Genomic DNA, 22,854 nt, shown 5'->3' with positions numbered 1-22,854 from the left:
AGCCTCAACTTTGTATACGCACGAGTTGCAAGATGAATGTGCAGAGAAGCATGGGTGAAAGCCAATGCAATCTCCCCATACACACACAGAGCAATTTGTTCCTGTACTTGTTACCAGTGTCATTTCTATAGATGAACAGGCAAGCACTAGCACAAATGTATTCAATATCAGAGTGGTTTGTAGCATGAGGGGATCTGTCATGAGTAAACCCATCAATGACACCAGCATGATCCAGGAAATAAGCATTTATCAGACTTATAGGCAATGCTGGCTCAACCAGTTCTATTTCTAGGGAAGTAGGGTGGAAGATTCCAGTTCACCACCTGCATGACCATGGTCTGTAATCCTTGCATTCTCAGATATAGCTAGTTGTGTAAGTTCTACCCAGTGTTCTCCACAGCAAAAAGTGAGGAAAAAATAATCCTGTTATATGCACATGTGCACTCATTAAACCAGTTATATGCACATGCGCACTCATTAAACCAAGTATATATACCCTGAGTTGCACAAACACTACCCAGTGTGTTGCCAAAGAAACATGAGGAAGAGCTAAACCCACAACTTGCATGCACACAGCCTGGAGACCGCTCATGCGCTGACAGCAGGCTGCACTGGGTCAAACAAGTTTGTTCCTGGAGAGACATAAGAGGAAGAACGGGGAGCAGTTTTCATGTCCAGATGAGCCACAAAGGAGTACCGAATATGCTAAGTGAGGCCTCTGTCAGCCTAGCCAGAAGATAGTCAATTCTCCAAAGGTGTTTCTGTACTCCCTACCCCACCCCAGACTGAGAAGAGCACTTACTCAAAAGACCAACAGGACTTCTTGTAAGAGGCATTCTAGACTTCCTTGTCTCCCTCTTGTAGGAGGAAGGTGAAGGAACAAGAACAAAGAAGCGGTAGAAGGACAGCACTTGCACTTCTTCTCCTCCAAGTTAGGATCTTGTTCTCCTCCTCTGAGGAAGCTAACACAGTCAATGCCTTAGGACATCTGCCATGCAATTTTGGTAGGTGTATGATCCCCACCTCCAGGAATTCCCATCTTTTCCCCAAGAGGGAATGTACAAGAGGAAAGAGTCAGTAGGTGTTTAGTAGTGAAGACGACGTAGTAGGCTATCACTTCAAGGCTACTTCCTGTAGCAAAAGCTTCACAACAGCAGTAAATCCCTCCTGCTGCTGCTTCTGAAGAAGAATATAATACATTTTAAGCTTGCAGTAATTTGTATTTTTCCTAAGTATATATACCACAGCCTTTTATATAGGAGTATCCTTCAGCAAAAACTAGAATCAGTCATTAAAAAATATGTTATTGTTATAATACAATTAAGTTTGTTCATACTTACCTGGCAGATATATATATAGCTGTATTCTCCGAAGTCCGACAGAATTTCAAAACTCGCGGCACACGCAGTGGGCGGCCAGGTGGTAGTACCCATTCCCGCCGCTGGGAGGCGGATATCAGGAACCATTCCCATTTTCTATTCATATTTTATCAGTGCCACTGTCTCCTGAGGGGAGGTGGGTGGGCACTTAATTATATATATCTGCCAGGTAAGTATGAACAAACTTAATTGTATTATAACAATAACATTTTGTTCATGAAACTTACTTGGCAGATATATATATAGCTGAATCCCACCTTCGGATGGTGGGAAGAGACAGAATAGGATTTGTAGGAAACTTAAATTAAGTAGATGATATAACACCTTGGTTCCTCACCTGTTAGCAAAGTAGACTCTGTGATTACTGTCACTTCAGCCTGCTTGTGCTTAATCAGAGTTGCCAGCCAGGTGGAGACCTGTAGTGCTGGTGCGCTCTGGATGCTCTGTCAACGGGGACGTGACCTCAATGTGACAAGAGCATAGAGCCATACAAATGAGGGCAACGAAGCAACTGACCACCACCTGACCAACTATCCAAGACCCCCTGAACACTAAGCCAAGAGATGGGAGGTCTTCACCAAAGCCTCACCACAACAAAAAAAACACAACAACTAAAAAACTAAACCTAAACCTAACTAAGGGATAGGGAGAGAGCTACCTTCAGCCCCCAAGACTGTGTCTGCAGAAACGTATGGCCCAAGAGAACAACAGTCCTCGTATATCGTTCTCACATCTCTCAAGTAGTGTGAGGCGAATACTGAATTGCTCCTCCAAAAGGTGGCGTCAAGGATGTCCTTGATCGACATGTTCCTTTGGAAGGCAAGCGAGGAAAAAAAAATTCGGGGAAAAAAGTGACAGCTCTGACCTCGTGAGCTTTCACTCGCAAGAGGCTCAAATCGATCTGTGTGGAAGACGAATGAGCCTCTTTAATGACGTCCCTCAGAAAGAACGCCAAGGCGTTCTTGGATAATGGTATATCGGGTCGTTTAACCGAAACACCAGAGATTATCTGAGGGACCTCGTACTTCTTTAGTCTTGTGGACATAAAAACTTTAGAGCCCTGACAGGGCACAGGACTCTCTCAGGTTCTTGGCCCACAAGGCTTGTCATACCCTTGATTTCAAAGCTCCTTGGCAAGGGTTCGACGGGTTTTCATTCTTTGCTAAGAAAGTGGGACTCAAAGAGCAGACAGCATTGTCCCCTTTGAAGACCACTCTCTTACAAATGGCCTGAATTTCGCTAACTCTCTTCGCCGTCGCCAGAGCAGTTAGGAAAAGAGCCTTCTTCGTCAAGTTCCTAAGAGACGCTTCATGTAGAGGTTCGAAAGGACTCAACATTAACAGTCTAAGGACTAAATCCAAGTTCCAAGAAGGAGGCCTCGCCTGAGGTATCTTGGATGTCCTCAAATGATCTCAGGAGATCGTGAAGATCCCTGTTATCAGACAGGTCTAGTCCTCTGTGTCGGAAGACTGCCGACAGCATACTCTTATATCCCTTGATGGTCGGGACAGCCAGCTTCTGTACATTTCTTAAAAATAGCAGGAAATCGGCTATCTGGCTCACAGAGGTAGTGGAAGAGGAAATTCCCTCCTTTCTACACCATGCCCTGAAGGAAGCCCACTTCGACTGGTAAACAGCTCTCGAGGACGTTCTCCTAGCATTGGCGATCGCCTTTGCAGCTGCTTTAGAAAAACCTCTCGCTCTGGCCAGCTTTTCGATAGTCTGAACGCAGTCAGACCCAGAGCGGAGAGGTTTCGGTGATATCTTGCGAAGTGGGGCTGTCTGAGTAGATCTTTCCTCCAGGGCAACGTCCTCGGAAAGTCTATGATGAATGACATTACCTCCGTGAACCATTCCTTCGCGGGCCACATCAGGGCGATCAGGGTCAACCTCGTCCCCTCCGATGCCGCGAACTTCCTTACTACTTCCCCCATGATCTTGAATGGCGGGAAGGCATACAAGTCCAGGTTCGTCCAGTCTCAGAGCAGAGCGTCTATCGCGACTGCTCCCGGATCCAGCACAGGGGAGCAATAAAGAGGCAACCTCTTTGTTCTCGACGTCGCAAATAGGTCGACTAACGGACACCCCCACAGTCTCCAGAGCTCTCGACAGACGTCCTGGTGCAACGTCCATTCCGTCGGCAGGATCTGATCTTGTCGGCTGAGAAGGTCTGCTCTGACGTTCTGGACTCCTGCGATAAATCTCGTCAGGATCCTTATCCGTCTCGCATCTGCCCACAGCAGAATCTCCCTCGCTAAATAAAAAAGAGGACGGGAGTGTGTACCTCCCTGCTTCTTCAGGTACGCAAGGGCTGGTGGTTGTTGCCGAGTTGACTTGGACTACTTTCTCTGCAACCTTTTGTTGGAAGAACTGTAGCGCCAGGAAAAACCGCCGCTAGTTCCTTTACATTGATGTGCCAGGGCACCTGTTCCCCCCTCCAGGTGCCTGACACTTCCTCCCCTCCCAGTGTTGCTCCCCATCCCGACACCGAGGCGTCGGAAAACAACACTAGGTCTGGGCTCAGAAGCTTTAGGGACAACCCCTCTCGAAACTTCCGAGGATCTAACCACCATCTTAGATGGTTCTTCACCGATTTGGTGATGAAAAGGGTCGCATTCAGATCCTCTCTGACTCTCCATTCGTCATGCTAAGAAAAACTGGAGAGGTCTGAGGTGTGGTCTTCCCAGGGAAACAAACTTTTCCAGCGAGGAAATGGTCCCAGCAGACTCATCCATTCCCTCGCCGAGCAAGCTTCCTTCCCCAGGAAGGCCGAAACTCTCTCTAAGCCTTGCAGCTGTCGTTCCTGGGACGGAAACGCTCGAAAAGCCACTGAATCCATCTGAATCCCCAGATACACGATGGACGTGTTGTTGGGGTCAGATGCGACTTTTCGAGGTTGACAGCAGTCCCAGGGACTTCGCCAAGGCCAACGTGAAGTGAAGGTCCTTCAGACACCTTTCTTCTGACGATGCTCTGATCAGCCAATCGTCGAGATACAGGGACACTCTTAACTCTGCCAGAAATGTAACCATCTCGCTACGTTTTTTCATGAGCATGGTAAAGACCATCGGAGCCGTGCTTAAACCGAAACAAAGAGCTCGGAATTGCCAAACTTTGTCCCATAGCATAAACCTCAGAAACTTTCTTGAAAGAGGGTGGATAGGCACGTGAAAGTATGCGTCCTGTAGGTCCAAGGACACCATCCAGTCGCCCGGTCTTAAGGCTCCTAGAACCGACTGAGGTGTTTCCATCTTGAATTTTTTCTTTTCTACGAAAAGATTCAGGCTGCTTACGTCCAAGACTGGACGCCACCCCGACGACTGCTTTGGTACCAGGAAAAGTCTGTTGTAATATCCTGGTGACCCCAGGTCTAAGACCTGCTCCACCGCTCTTTTCATGATCATTTGATCCAAAAAGATCTAAAAGAACCTGATGTTTCTCCCCTTGATACGACGGGGAAAGATCTCTGGGAGTCGTAGAAAGAGGAGGAGGGTCCACAAAGGGGATCTTGTACCCCTGTTCCACTATCTTGAGGGACCACGCATCTGTATCTCTCTCTCTCCACGCCCCCGCAAAGAACTTTAGCCTGGCTCCGACAGGCATCTGAAGGACTTTCTTCTCACTTAGAGGATTTAGGTTGAAGGAACCTCTTCCTCTTGCAAGTCCTCTCCCTCGAGGAGCAGCTCTCGAGGGAGGAGCGCTACGAAAGGGTTTAACCTTCCTAGGAGGTCGTCCAGACGACGACGTGGTAGGGACTGCGGGACGTCTTGAAGACTGGGCCAAGAGGTCCTGGGGTAGCCTTATCTTGTAGGCTCACTGCCAGGTCCCTTACCATAGCCTGGGGGAAGAGATGGCTCGAAAGAGGTGCAAAGAGAAGCTCTGCTTTCTGCGATGCAGAAACAGACCTCGCTGTGAAAATTGCAGAAAAGCGCTCTCTTCTTGAGGAAAGCAGTGCCGAAATGAGACACTAACTCTTCCGAACCATCCCTGACGGCCTTGTCCATGCATGACAACACAATGGACAGCTCCCCCAGACTCAAAGAATCAGGACTCCTAGATTGAAGATCCAGGACTCCTAGGCACCAGTCTAGGAAGTTAAAGACTTCCAGAGTCTTTAACAGACCTTTCATGTGATGGTCGATCTCCGTTGGTGTCCATGAAATCTTAGCGGACGATAAAAGGGATCTCTTCTGGGCGTGGGGCTACCAGACTAGCAAAGTCCCTTGGGAAGACGACGGGATCTTAACTCCTACTTCAGCTTTGGTCTCATACCAAATGCCGCCTTTCCCACTGAGTCTTGAAGGAGGAAGGGCGAAAGTCGACTTGCCCTGATCCTTCCGACGTTCCATCCAATCCTGCAATTTCTTGAACGCTCTCTTAGTGGACAAGGAAGTCTTCATCTCCACCACTTCCGAAACCTTGCCCGACTTCGAAGACGAAAACTGAGAGGGAGGAGACTTAGGAGCTGCAGGCTGGAACTTCTCACCAAACAAAGAACGTAAAAGACGAACCAGCACCTTGTAGTCGGAAAACCGACGAAACTGACGGCTGTTCTTCCTCCACTGAGTCCGCCGGACTACTAAGCTCTCCTTCCTCCCGAAGAGGCGCAAAGGAGATTGAACCTCTGGAGAGGGCGTGCGCCCAACGGGTCTAGCCTTCAACAAAGGCTTTCGAGGATGACTAATCTCAGCCTCTTCAAAGCGACCGACCTTCTGTCGATTTTCTTTTAGAGCTCGAACCACGAAGAGCGTCCTGACCGCGCTGCGCGTCAAGAGAGGTTACTCTTAGTCTCTCTCGAGGAGCGTCCTTACGTTTCACGCTCAAGCGTCCAGCTTTTGCTTTCAAAGCGTCCTTCTGAGCGCTCTCGAAAGCCTTCTCCACAGGCAAAGCGTCAAGAAAAACATCCCGACGAGTGTCTTCAAAAGCGTCCTGCCGAGCGTCTTCAAAAGCGTCCTCCAAGGCGTCCTGTCGAGCGTCCTCAAAGGCGTCCTGACGTGCGGGCGGAGACAGAGACGAACGAGGAGACGGAGAAGGAGACTGCCTCGTCCTCTTGACAGGCAGTCTAGCGTCCTTCCTTCGTTTAGGCTCAACTGCTGCTGGGCGAGTCTTCCGAGCCATTAAGGCCGACAATTGGTCTTGAAGCGACGCAAGAATACTCTTCGTTGGTGAAGAACCGAGAGGAGGTGAAGGGCTGCGCCTGCGAAGAAGACGGAGGGGCGGGGGGACGCCTCCTTCCTTCTCACAGGTACAGCAACCTGCCTCTCGAGGCGCGAGAGAAGCGCTTCTCAGCGTCGTCCTCGGACGACGTCCTACCTCTCTTCTGTGGAGGAAACGCGTCATACGACGCAGGCGAAGATCGCAACGAGAGCGGAGAGAGGGGACGTAAAGCGTCCTCCCTAGGAAAAGTCCTTTTCAACGGACGCGAGTCTCTCCGAGCGCTCCACCCCTTACGCGGGGAGGGAGCCTCGGAGGACGAAAAACAGTCCTTAAGGATGCGAGCCTGAGCACGCTCCTTGGCAGCCTGGGAAGTAGCAACAGGTCCTGCCGAAGGGACGCCAGATCGGTGGGGAGCCCCCGTAACCCTCTTGCGGCTTTCGACATGCCCACTCCTGAGTTCTGGGAGTCCGACAGAGGTCTAGACCTAGAGGCATTATGGGGCCGATCTGACGCCCCCTCCACAACACTAGGGGCACGATCACACACTTTACTCGAGCCGTTTCAAGGACCAACACTTTGGACTCTAGAGTGCGTAATGACTCTAGAATCAGAGAAAGGGCATTACCTTCTCCAGACACAGAACTAGGGCCCTCAGGCCAAAACAACACAGGATTAGGTGAAGCAAATTCCTACTGGTGTTAAAATAGGAGAAATGTACTTCCCTTACCTTTCGTAGAACCGCTCTTGGAGGAAGACCTCCTGATCCTATCGCGCTCCAACTTTACGCCGATTAGGATTTTATACACCTTCCATTCATCCTCAGTCAAACTTTTGCATTCAATGCAACGATCAACCAGCAAACAAACATGCCCCCTACACCCCATACATACTGTGTGGGGGTCTACCGATGATTTCGGTAGCCTCACCTTGCAATCACTTCTCACACACACTCTGAAGCTCACTGAACTTGATCCCGACATCACGTTCATAGAAAAGCCAATCCAAAATCCAAAAACAGTCCACTATCGCGTATGCCAATCCAACAATCCAGAGTCAAAACCAAAAGTCAATCCAGATACTTATAACGAGTCAAAATCCAAAAATCCTGGGCGGAGGTCTGTAAACAGGTGTTTACCGACCGGCGACAGAAAAAATATGAATAGAAAATGGGAATGGTTCCTGATACCGCCTCCAGCGGCGGGAATGGGTACTACAACCTGGCCCCGCCCACTGCGTGTGCCGCGAGTTTTGAAATTCTGTCGGACTTCGGAGAATACAGCTATATATATATCTGCCAAGTAAGTTTCATGAACAAATGGTAATATAGTAGTTAGTTGATGGAGATGGAGGGTGAGTGGTGGCATATCCCCCACTAAACTACCATCACAACTCACTTTTACTTTGGCTGCCTGCAGGAACTAAGTGGGGTTCAAAGTGTAAATAAGGTTCTAGTTTGTACATCTATGAAAAACCAAATTACTTAAGAAATTTATTTGTTCTTATGAAAATACAAACCATCACCTCTGATAGGAGGGAGGTACTCATGTAACCTTGGCACCTCCCCATGAGACTGTTGAAAAGCAGTTTACTTCTGGCCATTACCAAGTAATGGGGTCAGTACTAAAATCAACCATGTCCCCTTTCATCCTTGTTAAAAATCACAATTTTTGGAAGTAAATTGTATTTTTCCTAACTATACAAACCCGAGCTTCTTTACATAAGAAATTACCTCCAGCGCCAGCTGGAACTCGGTCGTAAGATTCTATAACAAGGTAGTTAGGCAGTAACTGCTTGTCCGATAGTCGGGAGTCCCGCCCGACTGGATGTAAACATTCCACTTTGTTTTAGGCCCAGGAACAGATTGAGGGGTGGCATGAAGTGGGCCTATATGTTATGGGCCTCAGGCTTGTATAGTTAGGAAAAAATACAATTGTGATTTGTTCCTACACGATATACAAACCATTGGTCCTTTACATAAGGAAGACTCACTGATTGGTGGTAGGAATCTGAGTCTTGTGAACAGACTGGTGTTTGCCCAACCAAGGTTCCCAACTGATCGGAGTGAGATCACTGCAAGACCAATGGGCAGACCTCTGGACCAATTCATAAGAGGGAAGCATGCGTACCTCTTATGAATAGCAAGCAAGAACTTAAAGTCGTAAGTAAGAGGCCAAATATATAGGATTGGGTTTGTCTCTTAAAGCTGTCCACTTCCCCCCTTGTTAGGGAAGGGATGGATACATGCTTCTTTCCCTAACTAAAGAGATAAAATGAAGCTTAGTCACATAGCTTACCCCTGCACCGTCGCCCTCTCCAGCATGTGACAACCGCTACTCTCTGCCCGCAGGAAGATAGAAGAAAGGAGGAAGGAAGAGATGCCAGTCACACTCTCATTCATTCTCCATTCATGCGATTACCACAAGGACGAGATGCAACCTTGTCCTGTTAAAGGAGCTGGGTAAGCTACACAACTTGTTGAACAACCACCACGGGTCTCAAGGAAGAAGTGTCCAAGGACCTATGGGCAATATCCCAAAGTTGGAAGGAGGTGAGGGTGGTCTGGTTGGACCACACCCCTGCCTTCAGCACCTGTGCAACCGACAAGTTCTTGTGGAATGCAAGAGTAGGACCAATACCTCTAATTTCGTGGGCTCTCGGACGAAAGGTACCAGTGTCGAAACTCCTTTTGGAGTCGTATGCTTTCCCGATTACCTCACGAAGCCACAAAGAAATAGTGTTCTTGGACACTTCTTTCTTGGTCACCCCGGTGCTAACACAGAGGCATCGACACTCAGGCCTGAAGTGTCGAGTTCTCTTCAGATAGCGCCATAGCACTCTAACAGGACAAAGTAGCATCTCTTCCGCATCATTACCTGTGAAGTCCTCTGGGGGGGGATCGTGAAGGACTCGAACCTGATGTCAGGGACCGAAAGGTTCTGAGTCTTTGCTATGAAATCTGGGACGAAATTGAGCGTAACCGATCCCCATCCCCTCGAGTGTTTGACGTTAAACGAGAGACCATGATGCTCCCCTACTCTCTTTGCCGATGCCAGGGCCAGCAGAAAGACGGTCTTGAGGGTCAGATCCCTGTCTGATGACTCCCGGAGAGGCTCGTAGGGTCTATGAGTCAAACTCCATAAGACAAGAGTCACATCCCTACTCAGTTCCCTGGGTGGGCAAGACCTCTCAAAGCTCCTCATCAGGAGAGATATTTCCATGGAAGAGGAAATATCCACTCCTCGCAGCTTAATGACTAGAGCCAAGGCGGCTCTGTATCCTTTAACTGCAGATAAGGAGAGGAGCTTCTCTCGGCAAAGAAAGACCAGGAAATCCGCTACCTACTGAAGAGTGGCTTTGAGCGGAGAGACCCCCCTTCTGCGACACTAACCACAGAAGACTGACCACTTTCCCTGGTATACTGCTGCAGAGGACTGTCTGAAGTATCCAGCCATCTCTGTTGCTGCTCGGAGAGAAAAGCCTCTCGCTCACAAGAGATGGTGGATAACCACCAGCTGTCAAGACACAGGCAATGTACTGCCTGGTGGTACCTTTCCACATGCGGTTGACACAGCAGGTTGTGCCATGGGGGAATCTCTCGCGGTGCCTCCAAGAGAAGAGCCAGCAGGTCCGGATACCAAACGGCCTGAGGCCATTTGGGTGCCACCAGAATCATCCGAAGGTTGCTGGTGACCAGTGCCCTGCTGATCACCTTGCGAATCAGACAGAACGGGGGAAAGGTGTACACTTCGAGGTTGTCCCACGGGTGTTGGAACACGTCCTCTGCAGCTGCCCATGGGTCCGGCACAACGGAGAAGAAAACCGGAAGTTTTCTGTTGTGCCAGGTGGCGAACAGATCCACCACTGGACACCCCTACAGGTCAAACAGCCTTTCCGCCGCGTCTGAGTGTAGAGACCATTCTGTCCCCATCACCTGATTCCGGTGGCTGAGCTTGTCTGCAACTACGTTCCTCTTGCCTGGAATGTACCTGGCCGATAGCTCTACCAAGTGAGCCACTGCCTACTCGTGCACCTGCATCATCAACTGGTGTAACGGGAGGGACACTAGGCCCCCGTTTGTTGACGTATGCCACTACCGTGGTGTTGTCGCTCATCAACACCACTGAGTGTCCCATTAATCGTTCCCAGAACTCTTGGAGCGCAAAAAATGCTGCCTTGAGTTCCAGAACGTTTATGTGAAGGTGCCTGTTGTGTCAATTCCACACACCTGAAACCAGCAACTCTTCCAGGTGTACGCCTTGGTCGATGCATCTGAGAACAGAAGCATCTCTGTAGGGGGAGTGCGCACTCCTATTAAGAGGTTCCTGTCAGTCCAGCCACCAGGCTAAATCCTTCCTTACCTCCTCCGTAAGAGGAACCAGGAAGGATTGCGGGTCCCGCACCTGTGACCAACACTCCTTTAGTCTCCACTGTAGAGACTGCAGGCGAAGACGCCCATGAGGGATTAGCTTCTCCAACGACGACAAGTAACTGATCACAACCTGCCAAAGGTGAGCTGGCTGTTCCTGTCATGACAGAAACCAACGAGCTGCTTCCCTGAACCTGCTGATTCGCGAGTCTGTGGGGAAGACTCGTGCTGCTACCGTGTCGATCAGCATGCCCAGGTACTTTATCCTTTGCTTGGGCTCGAGATCTGACTTATCAAAATTTATCACGATCCCTAGATCTCGACAAAAGTCGAGTAAGCAATCCCTGTCCTGTAGCAACTGCGAGCGAGAGCTCGCCAGGACTAGCCAATCATCGAGATACCTCATCAGATGTATCCCGACCGAATGGGCACAGTGTGAACACTCGCGCAAACGCCTGAGGGGCGGTTGAGAGACCGAAGCAAAGTGCCCTGAATTGGTACACCTTCCCGTCGAGGATAAAGCGAAGGTACTTCCTGGAGGAATGATAAATGGGTATTTGAAAATACGCATCCTTCACAGCCACCTAAAGCATGAAATCGTTCTCCCTGATGGAATCAAGCAGAGAGCGCGCTGTTTCCATCGTGAACCGAGTCTGGCTAACGAATCGGTTCAACGGAGAGAGATCTATCACCGGTCTCCAGGCCCCTGTAGACTTCTCCAACAGGAGAAGTCGGCTGTAGAACCCTGGTGACAGTTCTCATACGGTTTCCACAGCTCCTTTGCTCAGCATCGCCTGCACTTCTTGCTTGAGCGCTACATCCCTGGCCAAATCAGGAATGTATGTCTGGAGATGGACCGGGTGTGAAGTGAGGGGTGGCCTTGACTCGAAGGGAAGTAGATATCCCCCTCGAAGGACATCCACTACCCAAGTCTCAGCTCCATAGCGCTGCCATGTTGCCCAATGGCTCGCCAGGCACCCCCCACTTTTGGCAGCAGGCAAGGAGGAACGCCGTCCCTAGCGTTTTCCCTTCTTCCCCTTTCACTTAACCCCCTTCCTGCGAGAGGAGGAGGACTGAGAGGGGGGCTGACGCTCACCTCTCAAAGCGAAAGAGGAAGGCTGGGTCTTTCCCCGCACTCCCCTCAATGGTAGTGACGTCTTAGGGGCGGAGGAAGAGCTAGCTAAGCTCCGAGGCTTAGCCGCAGTTGAACTAGACTACCCAGAAGTCTTCGTAACTGCCTGGTGTACTAGGCGATTGCTGTCTCCAGATCTTTGCTTTTCCACCACAGCGTCTGCCATCTCTCTAGGGAAGAGAGGAGGAACCCAGCAACGGTCCATTCCTTAGACCCATCATCGACTTGAGACCAGCCACCCTGGATACCCGATTCAAGACAGCATCCCTCCTCCTCAGTACCAGGTTGGCCCACAGGTTAGCAGTCTGGTTGGCCAGGTAGGAAATGGCCCTACCTCCAGACTGGCAGTCTCCCAAAAGCCGAGTCTTCCCCAGGAACTATAGGTACCAAGGAAGCTGTGACCCTGGATACCATGAGGGACCACAGATCCAGCCAGGATATGGCCTGGAATGCTGCCATGGCGGTAGACTCCAGAGCCATTGCCTCGTGGTGTGTGAACCAGAGGTTCTCCAACAGCAGGTGTTGAAGAGGCAATCCCGGAGTTAGACGAGCCAACTCTGGGTCAACCTGTTTGGTCGGCAATGGATCCGACACAGGCATGTAGATTGGTGGTGAGGTAGAGGAGGGGGAAGCAGCTTGTCTAAGTTCCTGGCCCTAGGTGAAGCTTCTTGTCCTGAGACAAGAGCGTTCACCTGGTCCAGCAGACCATCAGCCAAGGAAGACCAGGGTAACCCTACAAACTCCAACCTCGATGAACGGTCAGAGGGGGCAACCGCTGATCCTTCCCTGAGGTCATTAAGCTGACGGACCAGCGCAATGACCTCTGTGAAAGACCTCTGTGTCTTGGGAGTGACTGCGTCCTGAGGAGACGGACCGTCAGACCCATCCACGACGAGTCCCTCCCGAAACACTCTTCTTTCAACAAGAAGAAACTCGCCAGACCCCCTAAGATCTCCTCTAACCACCTGAGCGTACGTCGTGTCCAGTCCTAAGACCGAACCAGGTACATAGGCTCTCGTGGCCGGACCGTAAGAAGCGTACTCCTCACGATCACTCCTGTTCGCCTTGCTCCTCCCCAGTGTATCCTGAGGAGGTTGAAGGGACAGGTGAGGTAGATCTGACGCTCCCACTCTGCCTACCAGCAGAACCGGTAGGCTGAGAGGACTGCAGGGGATCACCAACCTGCGGTGATGACTGGTCTGCAGGTCTGGACCAGCAGTCTCCCTGTGGAGAAGCGCTGGGGGGCCTTGGAAGTAGAAGGGGAGGCGGCGGCAGAACACGACGATGAAGATTAAGACGAAGAAGACGACGACAACACCTTCCTCTTCTTCTTAGACTTCCTCTTCGACAACTTCCTCAGGAGAGAGAAAGGTCTCCCATCCAGGATGGGGCTGGGGCAGCTGCCGAAGCAGCAGGACCCAGTGCGACCTGGGGAGGAGGACCTGACAGAGCAGCAGCACTTCCACGGGTAGGAACAGAGGCAGCAGGCACGGCGACAGCAATAGCAGGGAGATCCAGAGGCGAGCTCTTGGGACACTCGAAGTCAGGTGGAGGAGTGAAGACAGCAAAACCTGGGGAAGGAGGAGGGTAGTACTCAACCTTAGATATACGCGGCACTGGTGCCTGCACCGCAGTAGTGGGGGTTACCCCCCCCGCCTAGCCGGACAGAAGTTCCCGAGTACAACTCCAAGTCGGCATGTCTCCCTCCTTCCTCTGCATTCGACAGATCGAGCGAAGAGGCGGAGAGAGACATGTCCCCCGAAGGACAGAGAACCAGACGAGGAAGTTTACAAGGAGGAAGGAAAGAAGATGACGTGTCAGTAACCAACGGCGTCGAGGAGATACAAGTGTCACATGTTAAGTCTTTAGTACACTCCCACCCTCAGCATCTTGCACAGAGGGCATGAGGGTCAACATCCTCGCTGGAGCGAAACATTACATTTCCTGCCCCCTACTCCAGGACATGTTCTCCTGTTGGATGAGGGCCGCAAAGGCTTATCTGACTCGTGGGTTTGCACGATTTAATGCATCAAACACACAAATAATGACAAATAAAGGCATATATTCCACAAACATACAAAAGAAAGAAATGATATGCAAAAACAAAGGTACGATTTCATGACAGAGGTGGGCAGAGAGGTAAACAAGAACGTCTGTACCTGACGGCAGTCGAAAGCATAGTGGAATGCTTACGTCCAGTCAGGCGGGACTCCTGACTATCGGTCAAGCAGTTACTGCCTAACTACCTCGTTATAGAATCTTACAACTGAGTTCCAGCTGGCGATGAAAGTAATTCCTTAAGTATAGGATCGATGGTTTGTATAATGTGTAGGAACAAAGAAAAGACAAGGGCAATGCCTCCTGACCACAAGGAATGTGACAGGATGGCAGAAGTGTACTCACACTAGGTTTTCAGTATTCAGATAAGATACTGCTCTTGCCCAAAACAGACCTCAGGGCCCAACAAAAATTGTTGAGAAGCCATCACAGTTTTTAAGAAGGGTTTTTAGGGATTTGTAGGAAACACCTCTCAGGTAGAATAAGGTAAAGATGGTCTGTTCACACTAGACATCTGCTCTCATGACCTGAAAAACTGAAAAATTCTTCCAAAAAATGAGAGACAGCGCATGCCAAATGTCATAAGCTCTCAAGCAGGAAAGTAAGCCCAACACCAAATTATTCCATAGCAAAAGGCTACCCTATGTGACTCTTGCCTCAGGAGAAGAGAAGCAACCATGTCTCCCCTTAAAAGGATCAAGTTTCCCCACTGTTTGATGTACTGATGAGTAATGAAAGTTAAGGCCCTACCTCCTGACACATGAAACCACCTAAACAATGTCCTCAATTAACTTAAAACTCTTATCATGTTAAAAGCACAATAGCTTAATACTTCAAGCATGTTTCATATTGCACCCTTACTTACATAAACATATTACTAGATACACATTCACATTTTAAAGGATATATTTGTTAATCTTTGTATTAAAAAACATTCAAGTATTGCCTTGATTACCTTTTACTGGAGCCATCCACAACTTTAATTTGGAAACAAATATAAAATACTGATATTAAAAATTTAAAATAATCTTAAAAATCTCACCCAAATTAAGTTTGTTCAACTCCTCAGCAATTATAACACCCTGGACAAGCTTGCTGACATGATCTTGCACATCAAAATTATCATCCAAAAATGGGGCATATGTGCCTGAAAAGACAAAGAACACTCAATTGCAAAAAATAAAATAAATAAATAAATAGTCTTGAATAACTGTTTACTCTTGTTTACTCAACTATATCTATGAAATTTGATTTCACAATGATGATTTGTCTATTTTACCAAAACCATTCAAAATACTGTATTTCATATAAAAATCTTACAACATCAACGAAGTTTTCTTGTCTAGAAACTTTTTATAAGGTAATCTACATATGGAATAAGGAAATTATTCATATGGTTCATATGAATAATTTCAACCTTGGCATTGGTTAGGTCATACATATGGCACCAAAACTACAATATATACAGGCAGAAAACTTCAAAAGTACTTCAATAGTACTTTGTTTATATTCAGTCAGCACTAACAGATGGTCTAATCTATCTTAATTGAAATCTTAAGAATGAGAGATTTCTGTATCTTCCAACAACTTCTTACATAATCATGATTGTCTAAAAGAAGCTTATAATCTATCTTCTTTCAAACTTATACCTTTGTTTGTTCTAAGTGAAGCTATCACACAAGAAATGGTTCAGTGATTCATATAAAATGCCATTTACCTTGATAGACAATACCTTGCACCTAAAACCAAGCAGCAGACAATTGCAAAATAGATTCTGTTCTCAATAGGGCACATAAAGCAAGTATGTAAAGCATGGGGGAGACAGAAAGTATAATATGAGACTGACAAATCAAAATAATCTTTGTAGAGTAGGAACACATGAAAAAATGAGAATGATCAAATAACTTATTAAAGGAAATCTGTCAGAAAAATTAACATCATGGTTTGCTAATTGAAGAAATCAAACTGAAGCAGTTCAGTAACCTACTTAAAAGTGGGAGTAAGCAAGAGGAGGTTCAGGATAAGGGCTAACCTAAGGAAGATTCAATCACATTCTAAGGGGTAGCCAGATATTCTGAACAGTTTGATTACCACAGTTACCTTGGGTAATTTTCATATCTATGATACCATTTGTCAAGATGATTTAATTTCAATTTCCATCTATAAGGTTACAGAAAATACCAGAATCCTTTATAATACATACCATCAGCACAGAATTCATCAAAAACAGTGGAAGTCATCCTCTACTATGGTGGCACCTGTAAAATAAATTAAATTAATCTAATGACAATACATATGTAGTATTTTAACAGGATACGAATAACATCATAACTTACACTACATACAAAGTACAGTATAACAATACTAAATGATAAATGTCTTTCTCTACCTAGCAGCAAATCAGGCTATTTTAACTATAAATCAGGTCTCTTAAATAATGAAATAAAAAAACTCAGTGAACAAAGTATAAAATATATACAATCTTCTTAAATAAGCTATAAGAAAAAAAGGGAAAAAGAAGTAACAAGCAAAAGGGAGCTCATGAGCAAAAAGATAAAACTAAATCCTATCCCAACTTACAGAATAGCAATTACTACATCAAAGTAACTGATTTTTAACAGGAAGACATCTACACAAACAAAGTGATGTTAATTTAAACTAGATGCAGATACAGGCAGTCCTCAGTTATTGGCAGCGGGGGTTCTGTTCCCAGGGGTGTGCTTATAAGTGAAAACTGCCATTAACTGAAACTCTGTGGTTTATGACGCCATAACGGTGCTTATGTCGCCAATAACCAGTTATTGGCACCAAAAGCACCCTTATGGTGTGCCATAAACATCCTTATGGCACACCATAAGAACCCTTATGGCATCGATAACTGGAACTCGTCCCGTTATGGCGCCATAAATTGACGATTTTATGGAGCTAGACAAGTGCCATAAAACTGGATCGCCGATAACCGGGGACTGCCTGTAAGGCAATCTAATAATAAATCAAACACAAACCTATTTGTACTCACAAATTTAAATAACCCATTTTAAAATCACAATTTTTGAAAGTAAATTGTATTTTTCCTAACTATACAAACCTGAGGTCCTTTACATTAGGAATTACTGTCAGCATAGGCTAGAATACGTCCGTTAAATTCTTGAACAAGGCGGTTAGGCAGTTACTACCGTCTGATAGGTGGATAGGACCGCCTGCCCGGATGTAAACAATCCACTTTGCCTTTCAGCCCAGGTTTCAGATTGAGGGGTGGAATGAGGTGGGCATTAATGCAAAGGACATCAGGTTTGCATTGTTAGGAAAAATACAATTTACTTTCAAAAACTGTGATTAGTTCCTACACGATATACAAACACTCAGTCCTTTACATTAGAAAGACTCACTGATTGGTGGGAGGAATGAGTGAGCCTCTAGAACTGACTGGAGTTCAGCACACCTGGGATATTCCTCCTGGTTGTAAGAGCAAGGAGTGCCCTGCCTCTGACAACTTGATCGGAGTATAGGAACTGCATGATTAAGAGTCAGACTTCTAGTCCTTTTCAAAATGAGTGAGGAACTGTGACTCATCTGAAAAAGGGCTGGGAAGAATATTTAGAGTCTGAAGCATTAATGCAAAGTTCTGGGAAGGGTTTGCATTACTGCCAGTCTCCTTCCTCCCGTTGCTAGAGGAAGGAGCAGGATTGCTTCTATGATTCTGATAAGAAAATTGAAAGGAAACTCAACGTGCAAGCTTACCGAATCAAACGCCCGACCAGCAAGTGTAAGTTTGAGTCCTATCCTCAACCTGAGAGAAGAGGAGTAGAATGATGAGGAAGGGAAGGTGGAGAGGTCAGTCACTCTTGCATCCTTTTTACTTCTACAACTGCACACCATAAGCGAGATGCAACTTGTCCTCTTGAAGAGCCGGGTAAGCAAACACAACTCGTGAGCATCCACCACCGGTCCAATGAAAATAGGTTCCGAGGACCTGTGGGCAGACCTGAAGGAAGAAAGATATACATGTGGTCGTAATGAGACCGCATCTATCTTCAGGTCCGCCATATTCTTCGGAGTGATAAAAAGTACCTAGCCACTAGCACTGATCACTCTCTGTGATATCCAACTGCAGAGGAGTTTCTCATGATCTCGCGGGACTCAGAGGAAGACGTGACATTAGACACTTCTACACTGGAAGTCAGCAGTGGATAAAAGTATCAACACTCAATGAAGGGTGTTGATCCCTCATAGGTACAGCAACACACCAATAGGACAAAGTAATGACTAATCTGGATCTACCAATACAAAGTCCAAAGCGCAGGAGATCATAAATGATTCAGACTCGTCAGCAGATGTCGAATGATTGCACATCCGAGAAGTAGTCACGACATGACAACCACCTTTTGAAGGGATATGTTGAGAACAAACCATGCATATCGTCTATCTTGTTCGCCAACGATGTTGAGAGACGAGATGATGATTCTCGCGAGGTATTTGTACATTTGATGAGAGTCAAAAGCCTTCTAGAGATCAGGGTCCCTGTGATGGCAAGACAGAGAAGTTCCTCATCAGTAGTTGTATCTCAACTAAGGAAAAACAATACTACTTAGTGAATGACTAAGGTGGATGTGGACCCGCGTCTTCACAGATGAATCAATGAAGTGAACTCTCACGATTCTGATCATAGAAAAAGTCCCGTCGATAGCACCACCCAGTGAAAACGGCTCTAATCCCTCGTGTTTTACAGGACTGAAAAAGTTATTCCTCTATTTCATTGCTGCTCGGCAAGAAAGTCGGTGTTTGCAATGAAAGCGGAAAGTCTTTCAGTAATGAAAACTCAGGGAATGTACTGCCTGAAGAACTGCTTCTTGTGGGTTGGATCAGGGAGGAATTTTCTATTTACTCTGGAAGCAGAGCTAGTCGGGAAAGGGAACAGGCAAAGTCCTCCATTATTCATTATCAATTCAGGGTGAACAAGAATAATTGGACACCTTACAAGTTAATTAAGAGAAGGTACTATTCATCTCGGTCACATATTAGAAGAATTAACCTCCAGATATGCTCCTTTACTCGGACGGTGCAAATGATGACAGACACATGTAGCGAGGGGAATATACTAGCATATTCATAAGCTACTGAAAATAGCGCTCCAGCCTAATTCTTGGAAGCAGACCGTAATTCCCTCATAAAGAGACTGAAAGTGAAGTTGTCCCGAAGGAAGACTTCTACGGTGATAATAGGACAATGAAGATGACTAGTTCAAGCTAAACTGGTTGTTCCCAAAATAGTAGCACTGGAGAGGCATTCAAACATCTCGGTGCTATCCATCCTGAACAGATTGATGTATGTTCAGTAAGATCCTAAGATTGAACCAAAAACATAAGTCTCTATTAAGTTCCTCTTATTCCCTTGTTCATCCCAATGTTACCCAGGAAATCGAGGGGAAAAATAAAAGAGGAGGAGGATTGACTGTTCTTGTGTGCTCTTCTCTGAACATGCAGTTCTCTCACTCTGTCAAATGAAGCATTCACTTCTTACTAATGTTTCGTTCGTGCAAACGCGAGCAAAAGTCGAGTGGAGTTAAATGCAGTAAAAGCTGGCAAGAACTTGCCACGTCTTGCTACTCATCTATCTTCTCCGTGACTGAACCTCACAAAGAGGACTACACAGAGAACCTCCTCCTATCTCCTTCAGATGTCTTGTCCCAAGGGGCAGCAACATTGAACTTGGTACCTGAAGAATAGCCATTCCTGGCTTTCACAATGTTAGCCCGAGTCACCAACGTGGCTCAGTCCCTTCTCTCGCCTGCGCCACTGTCATGATGGAGAGAAGACTACCTATCACTGACTGTGGGTTATATGACCCCCCCTTGGAGGTTGAACACATGGAGAGACTTGTAGACGAGTACTCCATGAGCACCGCCCTTGGAACCAGAGACAGGAGAACGATCCTCGGTTCGAACTCCTGGGGTTCCAGAGATACCATATTTTGGGGATAGCGTCTAGTTCCCACTCCAGAAAGATCAGGCGAGCCAAAGAGACAACCAACTGCTCCCTCCCTAGGGAAAGGATGCAGATCCTTAGGAGTCTCAAGGCAAGACTTCTTAGCGGCGGAGAAACTACCTTCCTCTTCTTAGGCTTTGGAAGCCTTCAAAGAGGGAGGTAGGGAAGCGTCAGATGACAAAGACAAAGACTCGCTGCAACACGGGAAGGGAGGATGCTATGTCATTGCAAAGGATCACACTGATCAAGAGCAGAGTTTGTTCAGTAGAGCTGAGCACTCGGCTCGGCCGAGCAGAGTCAAGTGAGCTATGCAGATCACCAATACATAATTATGAGTGGTAATTGTCAGCAAAGAACCACCACTTTTTTCAAATAACTGTTCTCCTTTGAGCCTGAAGCTTCGAGAAAGATAAAGAGGGATTATATGTCTGGTGTCCTAAGTGTTTGGACCCTAAGGTCCAAGTCACAAGGATAGTACTTGACCATTCACCTAGGTGTTGCACGCATTACCAAACTTTGCATAACTCCAAACCAAACTGAAGAGTGAACTCCTCTATACTGGTAAAGGCTTGTCTCACTATCCAAGCACTTGTGATAGTGAACGCTCGGCAAGCACTAGAATTCATAAGAATTCCCGTGCTCAGTGAGAAAAACCGACTTTTGCAAGACAATAAGCGGGCAAGCCTTGTCTTGCTATAGTTCTCAGCAACATAATGAAGCTGAGTGCTCCGCGAGCCCCAGCGAAACCAAGAGATCCAGGCGCTCAGCGAGACTCCTAATTAGTGTAATAGTTATTGGGAATACCCATTGCCCAAGTGTTTGGAAATCGCAGAAAACCAAATCACTCTGAGAATGCCCAAAATTCCAAGGAATTCAGCAAGAATCCTAGGAATTGTAATAATAATTATCAGGAATTCTCATCTCGACCTATGTTTGCAGATCACAGAAGACCAAAATACTCGAAGAGTGCTAGAAATTCAAAAGAATTTAAGCGTTCAGCGAGACCCCCATTTCGTCAAACAATCATCGGGGAGAGGACCCTCCTTGACTCCTGTAGAAATCGAGGCGGAACAGGCATAAAAACCAGTCCTACATGGGGGCATTTAAGGCTGGATTGCGAGTACAATTCAACAGAATATGCACTCGAGGCTCCCAAAACGTAAGAACCCATAGGGGACTGTGAATTGAAATCCATCCAAAGGACAGAAAGAGCCAGGGAGAACATAGTCTCGGGCTGTTCAAATCCTAAGAATCTAAACATCAGATGTTGAGACGGTGAGAGGTCTCTCTGTCATTGACAGAAGATCCTTCCTCAACAACATGAACATACATCCAATGGAACCCTAAGATCCTTCCAGGAATGTAGTCCCCCGGCGCTGAATCTTGCGGAAAGCACTCTGCAGAATCCCTCCTATTCACCTCGCCCCTCCCGTTGTAGCCATTGGAAGTAGAAGGAATCAGTGAGGAAGTCTGGACGCTCTCACCCGCCTTGCTAGCTGCACTAGCAGAAGTGAGTTGCTGGCAGCCATCAATCTGCAGTGATGTCTGCGACACAAGTCTAGAAGAGCGTTCTTGCCCTGGAGAAACGCTTTCCCAAGGATGGTTACAAAACTCTCACACCGCAGGAGAAACGTTTGTCGCCACCAAGAACAGTCGATCACACAAGGCGTTTTATGACCCCGAAAACTGCTTTAAGTTTACTAGAGTCTCCTTCTAGACGCCAGCTCATCAGAACCAACCTGACTACCTTATTCATGCAGGTTGGATAGTTTTTCGAGAGAAAGAGAGTCAGGGCTCCAAGACTGCAGGTCCAGGGCTCCGAAACACCAATCTAGGAGTTAAAAGTCTCCTTCGTCCTGAACAGCCCTTTCAGATGGTGATGCAGATCTGAAAGTGTCTAGGAAACCTTAGCAGAGGACAGGAGAGGCCTCCTTGGTGCGTCAACCAGGCTGGCAAAGTCGCCTTGGGCAGAGGAGGGAGCTCTCAGTCCGACGTCCTCCCCTGTCTCATACCAAATACCTGCCTTGCCGTTAAGTCTTGACGGAGGCAGGGCAAAAGAGGTCTTGCCTTGTGCTTTCCTCGACTCCATCCAGTCATGGACCTTCTTAAACGCTCTCTTGGTCGAAAGAGAAGTCCTCATTTTCCCGAATCCTGGAGTCTTGCTCGATTTCGAAGAGGATAACTGAGAAGGAGAAGAGCGAGAGGGCGAGGGTTGGAATTTATCTCCAAACGAAGCACGGAGTAAGCAGGCCAAGACTTGGTAGTCAGAAGATGCTGACGTTGAAGGTTGTCCTTCGTTTGCTTTCTCCGACGAGCTGCTCACTTCTCCCTCTTCTGCAGGAGCGGCAGACGAGACCACCGAAGGAAGAGGTATAAGGCCTTTGGGGTCAAGTTTCAATAAGGAGCGTTGCTGAGAAGACGAGTTCAGAGTACAAGGTTGTGCGTCTTCCAAAACAGCCTCAGCAGGTTCAGGCGCAGATGCGAAAGCTTCATGAAGAGCATCTAGATGGGAGTCACGTCTTGAGAAGCGTCACGCTGGGTGTCCTGACGAGCGTCCAGAAAAGCGTCACGCTGGGCGTCCTGACAAGCGTCCAGAAAAGCGTCACGCTAGGCGTCCTGACGAGCAGCTCGTGACGAAGCCGAATGCAAAGCGTCCAGCTTAGCAGCTTGAGAAGTGTCCAGCTTAGCTGCCGAACTAGCGTCATGCTTGGTAGCAGACGGAGCGTCCCTCAGGGACGAGCGAGGGGCGTCTTGGCGAGCTGCTTGCTAAGCGAAGCA

General features: G+C 47.4%; 1 protein-coding gene across 2 annotated transcripts in view; it reads right to left on the bottom strand.

Moving 5' to 3' along the window:
* Positions 1 to 22,854, bottom strand: part of LOC135196965 (conserved oligomeric Golgi complex subunit 5-like) — a 252,456-nt gene that overhangs the window by 209,846 nt on the left and 19,756 nt on the right. For both annotated transcript variants that reach the window (XM_064223826.1, XM_064223827.1), the window contains exons 2-3: positions 16,296 to 16,350; positions 15,135 to 15,239 (exon numbers count right to left, since the gene is read on the bottom strand). In XM_064223826.1, the coding sequence (XP_064079896.1) occupies positions 15,135 to 15,239; positions 16,296 to 16,332 (142 nt within the window). In that variant the 5' untranslated portion in view covers positions 16,333 to 16,350. The remainder of the gene's footprint in view (positions 1 to 15,134; positions 15,240 to 16,295; positions 16,351 to 22,854) is intronic.

The sequence above is a fragment of the Macrobrachium nipponense genome, chromosome 18 (genome assembly GCF_015104395.2).
Source record: "Macrobrachium nipponense isolate FS-2020 chromosome 18, ASM1510439v2, whole genome shotgun sequence".
In the NCBI taxonomy this organism is placed as follows: domain Eukaryota; kingdom Metazoa; phylum Arthropoda; class Malacostraca; order Decapoda; family Palaemonidae; genus Macrobrachium; species Macrobrachium nipponense.
The sequence above is the reverse complement of the archived record's forward strand: the minus strand, read 5'-3'. Positions and strand labels throughout refer to the sequence as shown.